General features: G+C 35.9%; 1 protein-coding gene across 1 annotated transcript; it reads right to left on the bottom strand.

The window, feature by feature from the left end:
- Positions 1-174: 174 nt before the first annotated feature.
- On the bottom strand, positions 175-17,889 carry LOC112565191 (transient receptor potential cation channel subfamily M member 3-like). The gene is made up of 26 exons (XM_025240524.1): positions 17,473-17,889; positions 16,388-16,759; positions 16,049-16,155; positions 15,497-15,576; positions 15,220-15,374; positions 14,840-15,013; positions 13,898-14,086; positions 12,781-12,958; positions 12,404-12,575; positions 12,010-12,157; positions 11,555-11,621; positions 11,052-11,168; positions 10,683-10,813; positions 9,607-9,896; positions 8,739-8,882; positions 8,468-8,609; positions 8,074-8,151; positions 7,581-7,718; positions 7,117-7,245; positions 6,471-6,716; positions 5,977-6,151; positions 5,340-5,496; positions 3,926-4,104; positions 3,635-3,767; positions 3,170-3,425; positions 175-2,843 (listed from the first exon to the last, which is right to left on the bottom strand). The coding sequence occupies exons 2-26, from the start codon at positions 16,637-16,639 to the stop codon at positions 2,307-2,309; spliced, it is 4,374 nt and encodes a 1,457-aa protein (XP_025096309.1). The 5' UTR covers positions 16,640-16,759; positions 17,473-17,889; the 3' UTR covers positions 175-2,306.
- Between the last annotated feature and the right edge of the window lie 24 nt (positions 17,890-17,913).

Here is a 17,913-nt window from a genome sequence, read left to right as displayed (position 1 = left end):
GAACTATGTATTGACTTTTCACACACAACAACACGTTAAACTTTGCAGCAAAAAATGGCATAAATCTGCATGCATGTTTGCTGTTCTTGCATGACTGGGAGTATGACTAGAAATGTTTTTTTTTTAAATCCATCAAATTTGAATATAGATATGTGAATAATAACAACACTGATGGATAAAAGGATTGTTTATTTGCCGTTGTTAAATAAGCATCTCAAATTTCAATACAAATTGAACGTTTAATATCATGTCTTATAAGAATAGTCTCAGATATATTTCCTTAAATAAACATGTTTAAGTAAAGTTCAAAAGCAAATCATAAAATGGTGAAAGGTGCCATAAATATAAAATACTTGCAAAAATTTTACACAAGATTTTTAAATGTTGAGCATAGGCTTTGCAGCGTAGTGACCGACAAAAATAAATTATTAGAAAAATGTTTTTCATCAAAATAAAAATTCATTGTCAACAGCAGTGCCAGAAAACTGAACTCTTCTCATCACTGAAGAATCATGCATATATTCAACATTATTCAGCAACACAAAGAAAGTCTGCTGCTTATATTCCTATGGATATGTAATAACTTTACATATATGATTATGATCACAACACTGTAAACTGCAAAAATGCTCATAAGAAAACTATTGCTTACAGAAGCATACTCTGAGCAAAATATTTCCAAAACCAATAAAACATGAGGTATTCTCATATATAAAACAGAAACAATGTTGTGCATCCCAATGCTTCTGTATCCCAACAGTATTAAAACAACAACAATAACAATAAGCACATCATCAAATCAGAAAGGCCATTTAATGGTCATGAGAAAAAACATGACATGACAGCTGAGATTCTATAGAATAAGAGATTCTTTCTTCCTTTAAACTGCATTGGAAAGGATACCATGACAGTTCTTTATAATGTATATGAGATTAGAATATCAAGATGCCATGTGTTCAGGTTTTGCTCCAGCAAAAATTGCAGGCTAAAATATCATGACAAAGCACATTTCATTTTCCCCATAAACCAAGAAACCATAGAAGCCTATAGTCTATAAACAATCTAGAGAAATACAAAACTTGTTCCAATAAAAACTCACAGAAAGTTAAATCTCATACACAAAACATATCATCTCTCTTCTCTCCCCACTTCATCTAAAATTCACATTTCACACTTTATTCAATCGGTTTATTTTGCTACCAAAATCCTTCGTTTTTACATCCTTGTCTCTTTTCAAAGTCTATCAACTATGTATCTGACAAATCTCATGTGGTTACAGCTGGAAATGTTGGCTTCCCAAAATCAATCAATAGTATGCTTTACCTGGCAATCAGTAATTTCATCTAATTTCCCAACAGAATTTGATAAATTAGTGAATAGCAAATTCAACAGCTTTGCTCTAATTGATTGAACAAAAGGTGACAATACTGTCACTGCTGGTACTTTAATGCCAGCATTGAAATTTTCAATGTCACTTACTAGCCTGGTTGCAGTTTATTTATTCTTTTCATACCATTATTCTTGCTTCCATGTATAATGTTATTTGGTTCTCTATTATTTTGTAGAATTAATTCCCCTTCTTTTGGAAACCTGACCTACTGCTTCCAAACCTACTAAACTACAGCAACTTTAACAACAATCTCATCTGTGTGATGATGCCGTAAAGGCAGATTTTAAATACGGCCAAACCAGTCAGATAGTTCCTCCAAAAATGTTTCAAGCATTATAAACACAAACTTTCACATTTGTAAATAGGAGATCGTGCATATAACTACAACAAAACTACAGCAGTCATGGTCCATGATAAAACCCGTCAAAGGGAGGCAAGATGAAGAATAATACATGTAAAATACATGTCAAATAGCAAACAACATTTGCAAAATTAGTTCTCTTTCTCCGTTCAGTTTGCTTTCATGTTTACACAATATTCAGCAGGGAAGGCTAAAAAAGGTTTAAAATCATAATAGCAATCTATAAAGACATAATCTCAGAAGGGTATAATTTGTCCACTATACATGCACTCTTTCACAAATAATTTAATTTTCCCTGGATAGTTAGGTAAACAATAAAGAATGTTACAGAACAAAGCAAAACAGCAAAAGGACTCTTAACTGTATACTGTATATGAAATAAAACATATGGCAGCCCCCTCCTCTTCATTTTGTAAATAATTATTTTATAGTCTTCATTATGGCACTGAAGTTTAAAAACAATCTTAAGTGTGAGTACTATGCTGTTGTACCTGATGTATCAGTAAAAGGAGTTTTACAGGAAATAAGATCATTGCTTGTGTATTCCCAGACCTTTTAACTGTCATCATCGTTTCTCTGTCGTGAAATCTGTTTGTGGCTTCGATGTGTCTTGCGTCGATATTTACGATTTTCAGATCCCTTGCGTCTGTAAGCATTGTCTTCAGAGGACGACTCGGTGTCATCAAGTAATTGCATGGTGCGCTGAGATTGAGCCAATGCATTCAGAGACCCACGGCTCTTTCGCCGCTGTGGTGACCTCTGCTGCCTCTCAACTGCTTCGTCCAGGTCAGACTCATCACCCAGAGAAAGACTTTCGGCATTTCTCTTGGGTTCCACAGGTGAGGCAAAATCTGGTCTATGGAACAATGCCGCAGATTCTTCATGAGAGGGAGATAGGCGTGCAAGTTTTTTTGTACCAACAACACTATGTTCTGACATCTTTTTCTCTGGTAAGAGCTTAAAGTCTGCTTCTGGTATGTTGATATTAAGTTCTTTTTTCTCCAGGTTACGCTCCTGTGATACTTCTTCCTTGTGCTTCTTTTTGTGCTTCTTTTTCTTGTGTTTCTTCTTCTCTTCTCTTTCTTGAAGGTTCTGATGGAATGAGAAAAAAAAATCTTTTAAAACTGGCAAGCAAGCAAATTTTCACAAGAAGTACTGGTACAAAATATAGTTTTTTTTTGCATTTCTTTCCATACAGTAAACCATAAGGGCTTTAAATTTCAGATAGACACAAGTGCTAGAAACTCCTCATATGAATAAATGTTTTATTACTACAATATTGTGCAACAAAAAATGTTATTGACAGTGATAAGCTAGGAAGAAAGTTGTCAAAAAGCAGGCCATTGTTTGGGATTTACCAAATGTTTTCTCTGAAAGATCAAATAAAAATTATTGCCCTTTTTCCGATAATCACTCACAAGATTTAGTGGATTCTCCTTGTGGTCTGCTGTTTCCAGATGTTTTTCTTCTTTCGAGATATCCTTCTCACTCACATGAGGTCTGGGTGGTTTGGCAGTCACTTTAGCATCTGGAATTAATTCTTTTGGCAGCTGACCTTCAGGCCATGACTCTTCACGCAAAGTATTTGCTTTGAAACTGTCACTGAAGTGAATAGTTCCTTGCTTGTCATCCTGTATATGTCTGTCTTCGATCTGTTTGGTCAGCAAATCCACACTAGGAAGAAGAGACAATCAAGTGCAAATGTTACGAGCATACATGTTCCCTGAGTTTCTTTTCAGATGCTCAACATATCAACAGTAACAGATGTGTATAGATAATAGAAACACACATGTACAAATAATGCCCCTCTCCCATAAGCACACATAATTGCATGCTTACATTTATTTACACATTTATATAGAGCAACAATAATGGCTACAAACCGTTTCTGTAGCTTAGTGAACTTTACTTGGACAGAGTCCATGGACTCAGACTTTACACGTCTCAGGTAGTTGGCCATCATTTCTTTTTCAAATAGTGCAAGGTATTCAAGCTGGCGCTGCTGGTATTGTTCAGCTACAAATATTTTCAGGAAAACAAAGAGTCAGTCCATAAACACCATACTAAGATATTTCTAGGAATAGTGATTATTTTGCGAAGATAAAAATCTTAATATTTACTTGTTTATATAGGATGTGTACGCATATATATAATGTATAAATAAAGCTCTTTACCATGCTGTTTTTGTCTGGCATTAATCTTTCTCCATAACCATTTGCACAATGAATAGATGTGCAGAAAGATGGATGCAGGTGGTGGAAGTTTCACTCTTGTCTGAAACTCCATTACCAGAAAATACATCTGGAACTTCCATATTTCAACTGCATTTTTCTCCACAGTCTCAAACACATGGCTAAAACAAAAGTATTTATTTCTTGTCAGACAGGTGAAATTTCAAACTGCCCTAACTAGGCAAACTAATATTTTTAATGAAACCTCAGTAAGCAAGAAAGGTGAAACAGTTTTAATACACTGGAACCAGGATATTCCTTGCATAATTCTCACCACTTTTATAGAGTTATATAGAGTTAACAATGGTTACACGACGGTGATAACTGCGTAGCGGGAGCACTTGTTTATGGCAGCGTGTATTGCAGACAGTGCTTGTTTTCTCCACCCCACACCCCCTTCCACCCCCATACTTGGTCGTACAAGTGGTGTACAAAACAGATAACAACAGAAGATGATGTAGCACCCAAACTTTTTAGCAGTATAAATAGCAGGAAAAATTCTGTGCTTGCACCCGTTTCTAAAAGGTTGAAAGACCAGTAAAGCTTTAGGCCTGAATATGAGAGAAGTACCATTTCTGCCAAAAGGTGTTGTGGTCTCACTTAAAAGTGGCTCACTTCACTCAACCATCCCTCTCTGTCCTGAGTACGAGAGAAGTACCATTTTGCCACTTTGGTCCTGCTAAAAAGCAGCTCACATCACTCAAACCCCTCTTCTTCCACCCCAGATAGTTAGGTGCTAGGTTTTAGTAGGCTAGGTAGGTGATTTAGAATAGAAATAGTAGTTATAAGTGTAAATAATATAAATAAATCTGTATCTTTCAACTTATTTACTTGTGTGAGCATGTCAGTCTGAACAAACACTAGCGTGTTGTATTAGTGTCCTCGTCATGACGTGAATGAGGTGAATGTGTATCACTAGAGTGAAAGAGATTTATGTCATCCCTAGTTATGATAGCAGAGCCACATGAAGATCCATAGAGTTGAACGATGCACTGTAGAAAACACTTTTGTTAAAGAAAAAACGGTCTTTTGTGGATTCGAACGTCAGCTAAGTGTGGGTGTGTAGTGGATGGGGAAAAAAAAGAACACAACATGAGGTAGATTTGATAACACGCCTGACAAACAAGAGCTATATAAAATTTAAGCAGAAATTCTCTTTGGAAACTTCCATCCTCTTCCCTAGAACACCAAAGAGGAACGAGACTGATTGGCTCTATAGGGCTGGATTGTTAGCCTGAGTGAGAAAGCATGGATAAGTCCAGCTATATTTTGGCACAATTACTTAGACTTGAAAATATGCATTCTGAAACATGTACACATACACACTTTCTTGCACCTCCCTCCTGCTTCATCTTACCTGAAAATAGCAATAAGCAAATTGAGCAGGAGAACATTAACAACCAACAAGTACAGTCCCAGAAGAACAGGTACAAGTCCTGAGTATGTACGACATGTATTGTCATAAGGTGCCAAATCAGTGTCATTGCTCAAAACAGAAATACAGGTGTTATCAGCTGAAACAAAAGGAGATGAGTATTTATGAAAAGTATCAACTGACATCATACAAGGTAATAAAAGTGATGCACACCAAAAATAAAACTGCAGGAGGTATCACTGTGCCATCATTGCATCAAAGGAAATAAAACAGTAAGATTTCTGATAAATCACCAGATGAACATAGGCTAGACACAGTGACAAGGGTAAAGGGTTATGTACACACCTTCCATATGTTTGCATAAACGAGATTTTTTTAAAACTGATTATAAATTCATTTCAAGGTTTAAACATATTTAAATCAGAAAATACTCTTCTTGACCCACCAGTGCTGATGAGAGCTATGAAACCCATTTGATGCTTTCCATTTTGATATGCAGTTTAGACATTACTTAACTCTAACCACAGTTATTCTGCTATGGTGTTCTATTTTAAAGCACCGTACAGAAAACAGATCATTCTATTCATTGACCACCATGGTGGATAATGTATTCCCATACTCTGAAATTCATCCAGGAAAAGCTCTCCAAAGAGCTGAAAGTAGGGGAAGTATATAACATCACGAAGAATGGACCAGTCAGGAATGCGTCTGTGATACAGCAGCCCTTGGCTTGCGACACCATATGCCACCAAAAATACAATCAGCACCAACAAAAACATAACAAGCTGTTCCACCTGTCAGACAGATATTGACAAGAACAGAGCAGTAACTGAAAATAATATTGTCTCCCAAGATCAACAACAAGAATAATCAAATTGATTTCTCAGTGAAAAACAGCCACTGAAATGTTTAGTGTTAGCACAAATGGGTATAGCTATTAAGCTGACAGCTATAAATCATGATTTTTAAACTAAATTGTTTATGCATATCTGTAGGTAGAGTTTATTGCAGGAAAAATTGTCCATAAATCCTATAGTGAAAAACCAATATTTTCTTCATGACTGCAAGATGAAATGAATACTAGAGTTTCCAAATATTAAAATATAATTTTACCATTCTGATGATCATGTAGAGTTTGGGGCCTAGATGACTGTTTGATGTGTACACCTGGATGATCCGGATGTAGAAGATGACAACATTAGTGCAGTAGATTGTCTTGGCCTCTGCGTAGAAGACATCATTGATACGCAAACCAAAACTAACAAAGGCAAGCACCATGTTGACCAGCTCCAGCCAGTTCAGGATAGTAAAGGAATCCTGCAGTTTTCTCTTGAGTGTTGCAGAAGGGAATGCAAGAAGCTGAAACACAAACAGTTCAAAATGATTGAATGCTGGCAAATCTATGTTATGTTCCTCGATAAACTTGAAACTCGTCTTACATTTATGACCTTTATTTACAATGAATATAAAATATGTATACACTTATTATTAGTCTTTTTCTAAGGGGGAATAACTTGAACTGAATATTAAAAAAATAAAAGTGTACTATTTTTGCCAACAGTTCCGATTGAATATGCTGCCAGAAAACTAAAAGATTCTTTGTAAGTGGCAAGCTTTCGTTTACAACATTTATAATACTGCCCATACCAAACTGATGTAGCCAACGGTACATAAATAATCAAACATCAGCTTCTGTTCTAAGATGCCTATACATTTTATCACTAAAAAGCCATAGATAGAATCAGACAGGAATACAAACTGTGTGTATTTCTCCAACAAACAGGCAAAAAATCCAGAGCATGAGAACATATTCCAGTCCAGAAGGATGTCTCTGGAAGTCTACTAAAAGCATGTAGGTGTAAAGCCCCAAGAAGGTGATGTAACTCATCTGCAGATAGCATTATCAAATATAGATAAGTCATATAGCTTGCAACATACACTATGCATAACACAGATAATCTGTCATACAAAACACATGACATCGTATGCACATTTCATAATGTTGATGCTTCCTACTGTCACAAACAGCTAGCATGTACAGCAAGCAGATTTATTCCTAAAGAATACTGAATGTGGATGAAATTACAAATGTATACAGACTCCGAAGAAAACAAAAACAAGCAAAACATTGTATCTGTCACTCATTTACTTATGATCATTTCCCCTCTACCCCAATAAAAAAAGAAAAAAACACACACATGCACACACACAGTTGTTACTTACTGTGAAATAAGCAAAGGTAGTGATAGGTGATGTGAAAAAGACAAAGACTTTCTGACAAGGTCCAAGTTTTCTGCTGCCAATGTCAACAAACTCAATCATGAAAAATATCAGGGCTGGAAAAACAGCTGTCATAAGCACCTGTTGGAAACATACAGTGAAATGTCATCTTACTGCATCTGTTAGTCTCCTTAACTTCCTGCCTTCAATACTGGCTTTCAAATCTAACAAACATGATTGTGCTGTGAAAAAAGAAAACGTGAAGTTTCTGGATTCTGTCAAATAAGGATAATACACTATACAGCCCAGTGAAATGTTATTGCAAATACATGTATCATATATTTTTCATGTCATGAAAATAGAAAACAAAGTTTGCGGATGCAGTTAGCCCAGGATAATGTACTATACAGCCCGGTGAAATATTATAGCAGGTATCATATATTTATTTCAAAGCAATCAATGAAATGAGAAAAATGTTTTCTTAATTTGAACTTGCCCTTCTCCAGTCTGCAAGAACTCCATTTTTCCAAGTTGAGTTGATGGAGTTTTGGCATCCTGCCGATGACACAAAAACCTGAAAGGACACAAAAAGTCCACTGAAGACCAGCAGATGCATGGAATGAGCAAGCAGGATTTTCAGCCTTCCGCATAATCATTTTCCCAACAACAAATAACAACACCAGCAAAAACTTCTAAAAATTTTCTCAACATCATCAAATCACTCTGAGGTGGAAGTTCTCCCTCAGCTAACAACAGCTGGATGTGGGGTTTAGGAATTTACAATGAACAGTAACGCTACCAAGCATCTTCCTCTTTTGTCGTCAAAAAGAATGAAACAAAAAAAAAAAAAAAAATCTAAGAACAAAACCAAAGGAAAAGGTTCAGTGTACTTGATCGTTCGCAGCTGCTGCAATCTGTAGGCATGTCAGGTGACTCCATATTGGCGACTGGCGCTCCACCAGCATGATAGCCTTGTCGGGGCTTCTGGCATGGCACTCATCCAAAACCTTGGTTGCTAACACTTCAAACATTCTACAAAAGAAAGTATTTCAAATCTGTTGATAATGTCCATCTCCCTTCACATAGCTGGAAATACCAGATTAAAGTCAAAATAACAATTTTCTTCAAATCTTATCAAGCAGTCTACAGCAATGCACTTACTTTTTCATTTCGAGAAACTCTGCCTTGATTGTGGACAGGTGTTTTGGAATAAGTCTATTCAAACCCACACACAGCTGTGTACATGACAGAGCACTGGTTATTGGCTCCTCTCCCATCTCCCAGAAAAACTGTGCAAGTCGTGGCCTGGAAGAATCGCATAACTGGCTTCAAAATACGGGAATCTATAAATGTACAACATATATATAAAAAAATACCCTTTGTCTGTCTGTATGTGCCTTGACTTAATGATTCTAGTTATCACTTGGATTATTAACCCCTACTACCCCACTTTCAAAGGAAGCCAGCCTTGACCCTAATAACCTCCAAAACTATTGCTTTGTTTCTAATCTCCTTTTTCTGTCCAAAGCGCTTGAAAAAGTTGTGCTGTTCCATCTCCTAAACAATTTCTCAAGCCATAATCTACTTGAACACTTTCAGTCAGTCTCTGTGAGAATCATTCAAATGAGACAGCATTTCTTAGAGATGACTAGCTTGGTGAATGAGTCTGTTTGCAAAATGGATCACACCTCCTTGCTGTCAATGTTGGCTGCAACACTTGGCCACAATATGCTTCTCCAGGGCTTTCATGTCACTTTCATTTTAATAACAAAATATGAAATAAAGCCTGCTAATATAATGACAACATAATAACCTTTATCATAAAGAATTGTATTGTTTCATATGATGCCAGGCTATACCAATTATTTGAGCCTTAATTCAGTCATAATAATTAAAATCTGACCTAACCCTTTCAAGCATAAAGAATGCATATCTCTAAGAGGCTACTTTTTAAAGATTTTAAAAAACCTTCCAAACACTTAAAAGAAACAGGCACAAAAAATATAAATGGCAGTTTATCATAAATCACCTGTTCAGCAAGACAGCCCAGATGAGTAACTGTTTGTAAGGTCGTTTGAACTGCTCAGCTTCTTCCTCTGGTTCAGTGTCAGTCTCAATTAAACGCCTGCTTCGGAATGACTTGGCTGTGTCATGCCTTGAAATATTACGTCTTGGGTTTCTTTTGGCATTTGGTGTAAGCTTGTCATCATCATAGCGATCCAGAAGTGTGACAAGAAATGCTCCAATGTCTTCTAGTCCAAAGTCACTCTTGTGGCTGTGACGTTTTAGAATGTCATTTAGGAAATGGTGCTTGGGAATCTGAGAAAACAATGCCAGATTGCACAAATAATTAAATCATATTTTTAATGTGTTATATCCCTGCAAAGGCTAAAAGTGCACAAAAGCACAAATACAGGATACAGCATACAATACATGACACACACATACACTAATTCTCCAATAGATCAAGCTCTAGCCAAAAGCTTGGCAGAAAATGTATTTAAACTACTGCATAAAGATAGAGTGCAGCATGGCCAACAAATCACCATCTCAGCCACCAGCCAGGTGAGGACTTTGTGTAACGTTTGCTTGGAGTGTACCCTGCTAGGTGTTGTAAGTAACAGTTGTTGCAGGCAGCCAGCAAGCAGCTGCCTTAATAAAGATACAACAAAACCTATGGCTATGTGTTAAGTGTTCTCTTCATAAAGTGTGCATGAGCGTGTGGCAGATAGTAGGTGACCTGGTTACACTCACATATGATGCTCCCATGACTAGTAAGTTTCTATTTTTAACAAAACATTTAACAGTATACTTTCAAAGTGCAATGCTTGGGATAGCTCTGTGATTATAACCTACAGTTGTGAGGGTATATTATCTATATGAAATACGTCTAGAACAACAACAAATATGAGTAAAATATAGAATGTAATATATAAATATGCAATAAAATCTTAAGCTAAGCAGCTTGCAAAATGCAGATTATTCTATTATTATGGTCCTTGTTTATTAAAAGAAATTGAAAAAACTTAAATTGTATGAAGCCCATAGATTCCAAGATGTTCTGGGCGCTACCTAAGAATTAAAGAACAGAAAAGCTAGAACTACCTTGGTGTAGAGCTCTTCTAAACGAGATGCTGTGAGGTATTCTTTCATCGAAACACCCTGGTTATGTAAGAGGCGAACAAAATCCATTTTGTCATCAAGAAGGGCCTTGGTCATGATTTCGTTTAGTTCCTCTATACCATGAAAATGTTTAATTAAAAAACAGTGTCAGTAAACTAGCAGTATAAAGTATGCATTTAACATTGCTTACAAATAAATAGTCTGACTGGTTGTAAAGGTCTTTGTGGACAGACAAGAAAATGGACACAATAAGGTATTGAAAAAGACAAATAAGAAAGACACGGAAAGAAAGAGACTCAAAGAGATAGAAAAAAGAAAAATACTGAGAATACCAGAAACTATAGAGACAACCTGTTTTCCAGTTGATGTCTTCTCGGAATATTTCTGACTGTGCAATGTCCGCACGATTCCATGTTAGGGCCAGCTCCAACTGTTTAAAATGGTCTGGGGCCATTGATACAGCATCCGCTAATAATAAGAAATGAATAACAATGGCTTAAAGCACTGAGCAAGGCCACATGACAAGAACAGCTTTGTAGATCCAGCTCTTGATACATGCACGTACATTTCATATTCTTTTCAGCCTCAGTGGAGATCTTCCCCAAGCTTTCCTCCATTTCCCCCAAAGATACAGTACCCTCGACATTGTGCAAAATACTTTTATTTACATTTGAATGAGAACCTCTGTACATGTAGGTAAGGAACTGAGTGAGAGATGTGAGCATGCAAGGAAAGAAGTGTGTGAGTGATTGAGACAGATGTGAAGATAAAGATATGAAGAAAATGAGGGATCAAAATAGTGAACAGTGAAAAATAAGGTATCAGAATTTTTTAAAACAATTCACTCTTCTTACCTTTAGTAAGCACAGACAGAATGGCTACATCAAGGTCCTCATCTCTCCTCAAGTCAAAGAAAATCATCTACAAATTTTAAAAAGTTAAAAAATTAAAATCTTGCTCCACACCAGTCAAGATAGACATGGTGACTGTCTTAGCAAATTTTCACTTACCAATGCTAACATTTCATGTAGAAAACATGATCAGCATAATGTGATCTGATCAATCTGATACAGGGTTTTTTTGTTGTTGTTGACAAGAAAATGGATTAAAAGATCTCAAAGGTACAAAGCAGTGCCAAACTGACTTATTATTCATTCTTCTTACTGTTCTTCTTTATTATCTTTTATTTTCACTAACATCCACGTAATCAAAGAATAAAACTTTATATTTCATGAACCACATTATCTTGTACAGATATAAATTAAGTACTCCTGCAAATGTGAAGGCCTAATGTACTTTTGCCACTTACCCGACTCTCTCTTTCAAGGCAAGCATCAATGTTTGCCATTACTTTTTCTAGCTCCTCTTCCACTTTATTACCCCAGTTCTTTCTGTAAGCCTCTGACACATTGTCCTCAAGCTTTTTTCTCATCTGCTCACTCATTATACGTTTTCCACTGTTTTGTAAAGCCAACACACCACAATTTTTAAAAGTGTTTTGAGGGATAACACACACTCAGATTATGTTGCACATAGAAGTTATTAGAAGCTTTGAACAATGTCCAAAATATAAAGAATTTTACATAAGAAAAATCTTACAGTTTGAAGTTTTAGTAAGTTAGAAAATCCTTTTATTGTAAAAAAATCTAATTTAATAGGAAAACATAAAGTGATCATAAATGAATGAGTTTAATCCTCTGGACCTTCTGTCTTTGGATAAAATTTTGTGAGCATAAGTGAGGAGGTCAGCAGCTCGTCCTGTCCCAGAACAAACAACAACAGGAATGCCCTCCTTCAGTGATTGACTTGCATCCAGTATGGCATCGGTACCCCCTTCAAGGAGTAGCATTACCACTGGAATTCCATAGCCTTTTTCTGAAATAAAATGAAATGGGCTGCCTAGAAAAGTGTTCACCTTTTCTGCACTAGTAGTTGCAGCATGAAGTCCCAATAGACTCTTAGTGGACTGATTATCAACATGTTGAAGATTGACAAGGTAAATGAAAATGTTATCATACAACAAAAAGTAGTTCTAATAAATTAGCAGGCTACAAGCAATCATGATCTTGAATAATGTTACTTGAAATGGGAGTGTAGATCTGTTTTTCAAACTTGGCACGAAAACTGGCAGCCCCTCCATAGCGATTGCGGTATCCATCATCCACAAAGATGAAGTGAGTGTGATAAGGGTTCAGAGGGACAGGCTTTCCATGCAAGATTTGATTGGATGTACGGTAGTATGCATCACTGGCATTACCCTGTACATAAAAACTGTCAATGCAGATTTCTTCATTCTGGTGATATTTAAATAAGAAATTGATTTAGTAGGCCAGTGACAGTATTACCATCTGCTGCTGACCACCACCCCTCCTTTCATCAGTCAGCAATAACAACATGGAAGCCATGGAAGCTTGGCGTTCAAGCTTTATTAATTATTTTTTTGCAAAAAACTGCTTACTGATATTTGCAGCAACTAAGGTTTGATCATGGAAATATTGTCATAGAGTCTACCATGTTTTATGTAGACTGGGAAAAAAGACTAGATGTGCTAGCAACTGCATATCATCAGCATACGTGATACTACAGGCCCAAGTAAAAGATGGTGGAGCAAAGTGGTCATATAAAAGGGCTGGAACCAGATCAAAACAGTGCCAGAGGAACCGAAAGTGACATGAAGATGATGGAGACTGATGTCATAGTCATGTGCATCATATTACCATAATCATCACCATAACAACTATAATTGCCACAGTGCACTTTTAAAAGCATTCTGGATAAGCTGTGACAAATGCTTTGAAGAGAATGCAGATATATTAGCTAAGTACATCTTCCGCTTGAATAGTTTTAGCAAAAATATATGGTCAATGACCAACTATACTGATCCAGAAAGTCTAACACATCACTTGTTTTGGGCAGAAATCAAATCACCAATATGAAAACGCCCATGAACACAACACACATTATCAGGTCATTTTACATCACAAAGCATATGTATAGACGTGGTTAAATACCCGTGAAAACTCCTGGTTAAAATGCGGTATCAAAAAGGTATTTGACTAAAGCACTTTCAAATGTTTCTTATTTTTATGGTCAGAAATCAAGATAAATAGAAACAGTTTCCATGAAAAGAAAATCCTGTGATGTTAGAAAGATTCTTTTGAAGTTTCATTTTATGCTTGAAATCTGAGTAATGTTACCTTTTGTTCAAGGCAGCGCCTGTTGTAAACATAACCCCAAGGTGCGATAGCAATGCAGCGTATAAGATGAACCATACGATCATCGTCCCACAGGAAGGCCTGGCCTTCGTGCACTGCTTGTCCCACTGCTTTCATCACACCCATGTTGAATCCTGAGGTTATAAGCCACGCATTGGTAGTCTTTGCTGCCTGCAAGTAACACTATCATTTAGCAAATGCTGAGCAGCAATGAATCCTGAAAGTGCACTTGTTAAATCTTGAAAAAAAATTATTATTGTTGCAATAAATCATTAGATAGCATAAAAATCTCATAAACACAGCACATATCATTAGGCTACTTCACATCACAAAGAAGAGCCATAGTTGTGGTTAAATACTTGTGGAAATTTATGTGATGATGTGCATCAAATATCTTTTTAAACAGCAAACTCAAGCAGACTTAATGATCAGAGGCTGATGCACATCTTGACAAGAATGCTTGCATTTGTCATCTTAGGAACCAAACTAAGGGAGAAGTGTCATCTTTTGCTTTTTTAAACTGATTGTTAGAAAGATGATATATCACAGACATAAATAGTGGAACACAATTTATACGTTTTATATTTTATCAGGACTCTGTTATATCCTAGAGAAAGTACTATATTTAGATAGTCTAGACAGTGGTGATCACCTATGACCCTGTCTGTGTCTATATTTGTAGCGAGAGACTAGAGATAGGCGGGAAGCCGGGACAACAGTCAGTAAGATGGTTAGAAAGTAGAAAAGCCATAGAGAAGTCAATGAAGTTTGCATCCTAATAAATGTTGTGCATAAACGTTACAATCTGAGTTAAGTATTTTTAAAATGATACATAATCACATAAATGTTTTACATTTCAGTTCTGTACATATAAGGGATGAACTCTAAACAAAAGTATATGGTCCAAAAAATATATCTACAAACCTTGATAAGGCCACTTGAAAATGTGTCCCTCATCTCCCCATCTAGTCGAAAGTTCTTTGCTCCACCCACAACAGATATAACAAGATTTGGAGGGAAAGGATCCATGATCCTCCAAAATGTTTTCATCATGTCCAAACAGGCATCCACACTATCATTATCGCTGACTCGAATATACTGTAGGGACCACAATAAAGTATTCAACTGATGTGCTATAAGTGCCATAGTGTAATACAGACACAATATAATGTAAATATGATTGCATAAAATTAAGATATCTGCTATAAATGCTATATTATACACACACACACTCCACATTCCCCTCACACACACAATTTTAAGGCCAATAAAAGGACATCAAAGCCATAACAACATTTATTTACCTTTGCTGGCTTCTTGCCACCAACCATTTCAACATTAAAAGTCATTCGGCCAAAGGTGCGGGATGGTGAAACTTTGATATTATCTGACATCCACTGAACTGTCTTCATTTCATCTGGTGGTTTTTCTGTTGGTTTCTTTACTATTTGTATATAGTCTGCAAAGAAAACAAATTTTTCAGACTATGTCTTTATACCTCTTGTAAATAAAAAGAAAGAAAATCAATAAAGAAGGAACTCCCTGCCATTATTAGTACACATAATAATAGGGAAGCTTTACCTGGATGTACAAAGTCATAGGATGTTGGACTGTCTGAACGTCCCCAGACATGCATGGAGAGACTCTCTCCACAGTGGCACCTGTGATGCCAAATCCATTCTTTCAATACCTTCTTCATTATCAACAAGATAGCAAGTAAGATGTGCAGTGACAGAATATTTTGAAAGATATTTTAAAGCAAATTTGAATTTTGCATGACTGACCTGCAGTATTCTCATTCTACACTGTCCTGGGGAAGAATGTCCAACAGAAAAAAAGACTATAAACCATATATTGACAATAGACTGGTTAGCAGCAGCTACTTTATCAAGTATCTGGAATGCAGTGAAAAATCCTTGTCAAGTAGAATTTTTTTAAGGTGACAGGCTGATTTCACAACAGTGCTGTCAACTTTATGAAAAATTAAATAATATGAACTCTTTAAAATCAAATGGACAAATTAATAAGGTAATTCTCTGCAGTCCTCCCCCAACAAATATTTTCAGTAACTAAGCTGACTTTGCAAACAACAATAAAAACAATGTTAGTAAAGTACATGAATTGCAAACTTACTTCAAATTTTTAGCTGCATCAACTTTTTGGTTTGGTTTTGGCACAAAGAGAAAGCACTCCTTCTGATGAAAATGTTTTTCTATGTAATCTTCCATATCCTTATGTATCTGCAGAAAAATATTTTTTCAGAATTTTGGAGGAGCTTGATAAAGAGAAGGAAACTGTCTTTGTCACTATTGATACAAATTTTACTTAATATCATTTTCTCAATGATCCCCTGTACCAGTTCAATCTCTATTAGTAATATTAATAGCAACAACAACAACATAGTATTAATATTATACACTTATTCCAGGTCAGAAAAGACTTCAGATAAAATAAGTACTAATGACATCTTACCTGATTTTTGGGATCATCTGTGTCTTTTGGAGTGGCATTGAAACGTCGTATACCAGCATGTTTCTGCTTGCTTGTCCAGTAAGCTTCTTCTAAAGTCTGCTGTCTTGAAGGGCTATTTGCAGTGTTTTGAAATGATGCTGACTCTTTTGTTGTCACTAAGTTACTTAAGCCACTTGCACCCGTGGCAACAGAGGGGGATGTTACCTCCATTTCGTCAATGGGAAAGATTCTCCTACCACCTGATGCCATCATGCAGAGATGTGAAGTGTTTTAATTCAAACCCTTTTGCTTCATCATGCTGAAATTTCAGAGAAATCCACCCTTCCACACTGGTATGTATTCATGGCATACATCTCATTAATTGCCACTGGTCTGAAAGCAAAAATGTACTGGTAAAATTATGATCATCCTTTAATATCAACAAACTTCTTACAAACTAATTTACAAAAACTTGAACAAAGTGCAATACTATTTTTAAATTATTGTGTCAGCAATAACCATACTTTGACTCATCTCTGTAATGAAAGATGGAATTAATGCAATATTTTTAACTTGTAATATATATTTCTAATATTTTAGAATATATATATATATTCAAAAATAAGTTTGGCTTCAAAACAAGGCAAGTGAATTATTAAAGTTTTAAAAATATTGCATTAATTCTATTTTTTACTTGGTAAAACCATAGAGCTCCACTTGCTTCTTTGTTTCAGTTTAATATATTTATATAATAATATTATATATATACATGATAATAGTGTGTGTGTATCCTATAATTCTTCTTCTTATTCCTTATCACCCCCAGTAGAGCATAGTTACGAATATCCTATAACAGTATATCATGCTAAAAATGCTGACCAAACGATCACAAATTAAGTCATGAATAAATACATATCAGATTGAACAATTTATATATATACATGTATAGCGATATATATAGCTATAGCGATCTCAGCAAGCACCTCGGGCACTCTGTCACTGTGCCTGCAATAGTTAGCTAAGGAATTCTTAAGACTTCAGAATACATAAGAACACACATCACCAGATGCTTAAAAGCACATATTTATTAACATTTATACACATACCTTTTGACCAGCTTTTTTTTTTTTCTGTCGGCCAGCCGTAGCTCCCCTCGCAGTGGCGACAGGAAGTTTACATGGCTACCATGGACGTTTACTGACGTATATCCGGTTAGATAATCGAAAGTTAGTTCTTGGTTGATGTATCACGGTTCACAAATACTTTAGATATACAAGAAGTAAAATATGGATAAAATAAGGCAATTCAACTATCATTTAAATTAATTTTCAAACTATGAAAACACCTGACAGTTGCTTTTGTTGTTTTATGTAAATTTTATTATATTGATCGACTGACATGCACCACAAAAGACTTAAATATGTTATCAATCAGTAGACGTTTCAAAGGCCATTTTTTAAAGTCTCCGTCTTAGAAACCAGTCCCCCATGTGTACCAAAGATACTGAATACAATCTATGGTTCTACACAGCACTCCCAGCTCCCTTC

Source organism: Pomacea canaliculata, linkage group LG5 (genome assembly GCF_003073045.1).
Source record: "Pomacea canaliculata isolate SZHN2017 linkage group LG5, ASM307304v1, whole genome shotgun sequence".
Lineage (NCBI taxonomy): Eukaryota > Metazoa > Mollusca > Gastropoda > Architaenioglossa > Ampullariidae > Pomacea > Pomacea canaliculata.
Note: the sequence above shows the minus strand (reverse complement) of the source record. Positions and strands in the feature narration are given on the sequence as shown.